This window comes from Ipomoea nil, unplaced genomic scaffold, assembly GCF_001879475.1.
Source record: "Ipomoea nil cultivar Tokyo-kokei standard unplaced genomic scaffold, Asagao_1.1 scaffold3192, whole genome shotgun sequence".
NCBI classification, from domain to species: Eukaryota; Viridiplantae; Streptophyta; class Magnoliopsida; order Solanales; family Convolvulaceae; genus Ipomoea; species Ipomoea nil.
In genome coordinates this window covers 1958791-1964891 of record NW_017619620.1, presented here as the reverse complement: position 1 = coordinate 1964891, position 6101 = coordinate 1958791, and the positions used below count along the sequence as shown (strand labels likewise).

The 6101-nt window shown below is 34.7% G+C and overlaps 1 protein-coding gene across 3 annotated transcripts; it reads left to right on the top strand.

Moving 5' to 3' along the window:
• Nucleotides 1–353: 353 nt before the first annotated feature.
• On the top strand, nt 354–5867 carry LOC109168189 (TGACG-sequence-specific DNA-binding protein TGA-1A-like). 3 transcript variants are annotated; one of them, XM_019317228.1, is made up of 9 exons: nt 354–705; nt 1921–2116; nt 2211–2285; nt 3294–3353; nt 3465–3542; nt 3669–3732; nt 4090–4361; nt 4823–5053; nt 5227–5867. In XM_019317228.1, the coding sequence occupies exons 2-9, from the start codon at nt 1931–1933 to the stop codon at nt 5377–5379; spliced, it is 1119 nt and encodes a 372-aa protein (XP_019172773.1). In that variant the 5' UTR covers nt 354–705; nt 1921–1930; the 3' UTR covers nt 5380–5867. The 3 variants fall into 3 exon arrangements, with proteins under 3 accessions (XP_019172773.1, XP_019172774.1, XP_019172772.1); XM_019317229.1 differs by lacking the exon at nt 354–705 and adding an exon at nt 891–994 and having other exon boundaries at nt 4823–5040; nt 5227–5330; XM_019317227.1 differs by lacking the exon at nt 354–705 and adding an exon at nt 895–994.
• Nucleotides 5868–6101: the final 234 nt, after the last annotated feature.

The window sequence follows — 6101 nt, the reverse complement described above, 5'->3', positions numbered from 1 at the left end:
AGGGAATAAAAAATTTAAAAATTGAAGGAAACACAATCGATTATCGTAATTCGTAATGATGTTACATTGAATTAAAAGGTTTTTGTTACTAAATTTGATGAAACTACATGGAGTTCAAAATTTGCTTCCAGATTCCGGAAAGAGTAAAGCATAGTATCTGGCACAACAAGAACCATAGAACGGGGAATCATAATGATCGTCCTGGGGACTTGCCTCCGGGGAAGTGGGGGTTGGGTGGTGGGGTACGGCGGGGGTAGGGGGTGGGGAGAAGCGCAAATATGCAAACAGGTAGTGAGTGGGTCTGCTATTTGGTAGTGGAAATGTGACCAATTTCTCATTCTAAATTCTAATCTTCTTCCAAATTGTATATGATATCTGTATCTACAGATGCACACCACTCGCGCATATATGCATGTTCTATACGCATATATAAATATTAATATATATGTGATTCTATATACACACCCAAACCCCTGCACGTATTGTCTATATATAGTGTATAATTTTGATTGGATGAAATTTTGATTTGATTTAAATGGAATTATTACTGAAAAGACGTTAGCGTTTACATTCTTCTTCTTCTTCTTCTTCTTCTTCTTGTCCTCTGCAACTCAAAGCCACATCAATGGGAGGCTAAGCTTAAGTTAGGAGGGTTAGTCAAAGCAGCAGAAACTGAGCGGGAAAGTGCTTATTACTGGCTTTAAGGTATTGTTTGGAGAAAAAAAGGTTTTGTAGAGTTTGGATTGGAAGTCTTTGATGATAAGTTGCGTTGCGGAATGAAAGTATTGTTGCTTTAGAGCTTTACACATAGTTTGGCGTTCTTTTTCTTCGCTTTTCTGTTCCATGTACAAATAGATGTTTTTGTCGTGTAAATTTTGGAGCTTTTTTTTTTGCTTTATCTGTATTGCTTGTTAAGAAAACATGCGTATTTATATGGCTGTTTACAAGTGCTTGAAATGGTAAATTCAAGGGATAGTGCAATCAGGAGTAGTTTGTATGTGCTTTATTCACATATTCTGTTTATTTGTGTCATTTTGCCACTTTAATCTTCTTGATTATTTGTTCAGTTGAACACATGTATCTATACTTTGATATACATAATTGGCTTATAGCAGGTCAATTGGATTTTTGATGACTAATCAAATATAGACATTTCCTTCTCCAATTCCTGGTTTAATATCATCAGTTTCTTTGTAAAGGCTGCCTTTTTTTTTTTTTTTTTTTTTTTGCTGTTTTGAGTTTTCAGTACTTTTGATTCTGCAGAAAAGAAAAGACCTTCCCAAGCTGGGTGATTCTTTACTTCTCTACAATCATCTTAGATCCCTCAATTTGATCTGAGTAAATATACTTTGATTTAGAACAGTGCTTGATTTCATTCCTGCAGTTAGCTTTGGAGTGACCATTAACATAATGCATCAGAAGAATACAATTGTTACCCCTTATTCAAATTCCCCATTGTGGAAATTATGAAAAGAGCTCTTTTGAACCACAGATCTGTCCTCTCTTGTCCTAAATTATCTATTACCGAGTATCGACCTTAGATATAATATTTTGGCAGCTTAATCATGTGTGTAAGCTACACAGTATGTAAGAACTTTTCTCATAATAGTGTTTTCTGTACGTTGCTTGTAACCATTTTTCAAAACTGATGATCTTCATGGTATATATCTGTGTGTTTGTGTGTGATAAGTTTAGATTTCTTCTCAGAAATAAATGGATCTTGTTTCTGAAGTTTTGGATCTATGTACTCTGAGATTTGATAAATCTGTTGTCTATTACGTTTGTACTTAATGTACATGCCACTTTATTGAACATTTGTAGTTCTCCATTATTGTTCCATTGAATTAGTATTACTTCTTGTTTGATCACATGAATACATTGAATCATGGTATGGGCTAACTTAGTTACTCTGCTTCCCAGTGTATACAAAATGAATTCAACATATACCCAGTTTGTTGCCTCAAAAAGAATGGGCATATGTGATCCAATACATGAACTTGGCATGTGGGGAGAATTCAAGGGTAATGGCTACTCGACTGCCTCAGCAACCATGATTTTAGAAGTTGAGAAAAGCCTAGACTGCCAGATGCCAGTTATTGAGAAAACATTTAACCAGGTATGCATTGGTTTCTTTGCATTTCATATTTATGTATTATTCTTTAATCTTTATGTGCCTCTAACTGGATTGGTCAATATCATGTTATGGCTAGACTGAGGAAGCTTCACATGGAATAGTCAGACCTTATAACAAATATGAAGAGGCAGCAAGTAAACCGCCCGAGAAGGTAAATGCATTGTTTTTTTTTGTGGAAGTGCTGAAATTTTAAGAGGGGATGAATTAGAATATTTAAAATTTGTGCTCATTTGGTTTAATTTTAGGTACTTATAGATGATTAAATGTGGGAAATCAATCAAGATATGCTATGGATATCAAGTATGCAATAATCAAGTAATAGTATACATTTACAATGAGAAATTTTGGAAGCAATAAAGAACAAGATATAGAAAATACTATACTTTATAGTGGTCTGCCCTCCTGACCTATATCCACAATCTAAGGTCTCCTTTCTCAAGATTTTGTAATCCACAATCTTCCGGCCCTCTTCAGTGTTGGTGGAAACCAAAATCAACTCCTATGAAAACTCATTAATGTGATACACTCACTATTTATAACCTAAAAATTGATGGAGGGATTAACCTATTGCTTTTCTCCAATCAATTATACTTTCCTTGAATAAAATGGTTTAATTTTCGCTTGAGTATACTTTTTTACAAGATGGGTAAGTATGCAATTAGAGTTCTACAAAGTGAGTGTAGATAAATCAAGACTAAGCTCAATAAGACTCAGTCTAGGTATTTGAATGCTTAGAGGATAAAAAGGTTTGAGTGCATAGCTTACTATTCTAGACAATAAGCAGAAGCTCCAAAAATTTTTAACGGTTTAAGTGCACAAGCTTCTAGACAGTGAATGAAGGATAAGGAAGATTTAATACTGTTAAATGTTTTGGATGAATAAGTGTTATGCTCTTTCAAAATTATTGGCATTCACAATAGTTGCTAAAAAATTTATTCAATATGTATAGTTTGGATTTCTTGTGATTAGAAGAGCTTTATATGGAGTACTTTGTGTTTTTTTTATTTTATTTTTTAAAGTTTGGTGATACTGTCTTCTTTTAGCTTCTTAACATGTAATCAAATATTCATTATTGTAATATACTAATATTCTTTTCAACTAAACCTCAGAATACTTAATCTGTCTTTAGCTGTTGATAAAATCTTTCTTTGGTCAACAGGTCTTGAGACGCCTTGCACAAAACCGTGAAGCTGCACGTAAAAGTCGTCTGCGGAAGAAGGTATTGTTGGGATATGATGAACTAATAATATTGTGTTATTCAAACTTGTAGTAGTAGAAAATAAATATTTTCATCAAGACATAATATAGTAGACTTTATCTTGTTTCATAGGCCTATGTTCAGCAGTTGGAAAGTAGTAAACTGAAACTGATCCAATTGGAGCAAGAGCTAGATCGGGCAAGACTACTGGTGATCATAATCTTTTACCCTTCTAATTCTGGGATTTTTAGATCTTTTTGTAGTTGTCTGGAACAATACTTTCCGGGCTTTTGTTTAGGTTGGTTTCTAATCAACCAAAAAATGTTATTGCAACAGGGCGTGAATGCAAATGGTGGGTTAGATGCTAGTCAGCTAGTTTACTCTGGAACTGCAAACTCAGGTTTGTAGGTTTATATTATTCTGGAACTGCAAGCTTGTGTTCACCATGATTGTGCCATTTATATACTTCTTCCTCGTGTTTGCCATCTTGCTCTTGCTTATTTCCCATCTTCACTTCAAATCGAGACAAGTGTGGATGAATTTGTCCCAGGGACTTAAATTATTATTATTTTAATTGATAAACAATGGTAACTCAAAATCAACAATTCAAGCTTCAAATCCTTTTGAGTTTTTTATTTGCTTCAGTTGGCACATTGCATTGCTTTGTGTAATCCAATTAGATTCAACAGTGTTTGACGGTTTTCCTTTTTTCCTTTGTTGACCCTGGAAGTTAGACCCTTCTTTGATTAACCTGCAGGCATTACTGCATTTGAGAAGGAGTATAGAGAGTGGGTGGAAGAGCAAAATAGACAAACCGACAAATTGAGGAATGCTTTGCATTCTCAAGTTGGTGAAATGGAATTAAGCGTTATTGTTGAGAGTTGCAAGAGCCACTATGTCAATCTTTTTGAGTTGAAAGAAACTGCTGCAAAGGCTGATGTCTTCTACATTATGTCGGGCATATGGAAAACACCAACCGAACGTCTTTTCCTATGGATTGGAGGGCTTCGTCCTTCAGAGATTCTAAAGGTAATGAAATGTCTACTTATGTATGTCTTTGTGGTATCCATGATAAAATTGCCCCAAGCTGGATTATAGTTTGAACATCTACATTAGGCAACAACCTTATTTTTACATGAGTCTGTTTTTTATCCACAATAGTGCATAATTAATTGCACACTAGTATTTGACTCTAGCTAGTAATTGTTGAATTTGAAAGATCAAAAGGCCTGGCGGATGGAGAATAACAACCACCCGTAAGTTAGGCGGAGGCAGAGATGAAGAATCAAGGAATGAGAAAATGTATATATAATACTGAAAGATTATAATATATTACTATAATTCTATGTTTCTAATGAAGAAACATAGTACATATATATACAGACACATACCTATTCATAAACAGACACAACCCTATTGACAGACATAACCCTTTGTTTTTCAACAGTAATCATATTATATATGAATCTGATATTTACATTCACCTGCAGGTTGTCTCGCAGCATCTTGAGCTCTTGACAGATGATCAACTTCAGAATGTTCAGAACCTTCAGCAATCATGCCAGCAGGCAGAAGACGCTCTATCGCAAGGATTGCTTAGACTACAACAGATTCTGGCTGACAATGTTGCAACAGGACTACTGGGTGAAGGGAATTACCACCTACAACAGATGAGGCCTGCAATGGAAAATTTGGATTCTTTAGTGAGGTTTGTAAATCAGGTATTTTGTTTGATTTTCTCTCTATTCTCATCAACAAAACTGTATAAAATGCACATCAAATTAGAGGAAAAATGAGACAACCAATCAATGACTATGCACTTCATCCCATTTGGTATAATAGAATTATCAATTCATTCTTCTAACTTTGCTCTCTTATTGGGTTCTGAAAACAGGCAGATCATCTTCGCAAAGTGACCCTAGAACAGGTGTCTGGCTTGTTAACTATCCACCAAGCAGCTTGGGGCCTCCTTGCATTGGCCGAGTACCTTCATCGTCTGCGTAATCTGAGCTCAGTTTGGGCAAACCATTCAAACGAACACGCTTAAAAACTCCACCAAATGAGCCCAGAAGATTTTCCCACCTTTGAATCGAAGCTCCATCACCTGAAATCATCTCTCTCTCATTTATTATGCTTGCTAAGATCTCTGCATGTTGACATAAATCTCAGCTGCTGCAAATTTTTGAGGCTACTTGTAAAAATATTGCAATTGTACATGGACATTTGCAGTTATAGTCTCCTTTTTTATTTACATCTTTTTGTAAATTAAAGTTACTCTTAAACAAGATCCATCCTGAGCCTCTAGAGTAGATGCAGTGTTAAGTTTGCAGTCTGTGTTTCTTTCCAGTGGATAGGGTGGAACTGTAGAATGCATAAACAGTTTTTGGATGCTTTGGAGAACACAATTATTCCCATACATGGTAGGCAGAGTAGAAAATGTGGATATAGAAGGGAATCAATATTATTTCAAAGTTCAGGGAAAAAAAAGTACTTTTTGTCCCTAATTATTCAAGTTGTTCAGTTTTAATTCCTAAAGTATTCGCAAGGATAATTATGCTGATAGCATAGTCCATGGCCTAATGAACTTTATTTCTTACTGCAGATTAATATATTATTTATTGTTATGCTTAGATTTTTATTATAATTTGTATCATGATTTGTTTTATTTTAATTCATTTAAGAGAAAATTGTACTTTATGTCGCTCACAAATATGCCAATTATTAATGTCACCTATGAACTATTATTGGTGTAAATGTTGCCCCTCAATT

Coding starts and splice junctions, on each gene's coding strand:
- LOC109168189 (XM_019317227.1), top strand. CDS start 957: ATGGTAAATTCAAGGGATAGTGCAATCAGGAGTAGTTT. Junction 3,543..3,668: donor TAGATCGGGCAAGACTACTG/GTGATCATAATC, acceptor TTATTGCAACAG/GGCGTGAATGCAAATGGTGG. Junction 5,054..5,226: donor TAGTGAGGTTTGTAAATCAG/GTATTTTGTTTG, acceptor TTCTGAAAACAG/GCAGATCATCTTCGCAAAGT.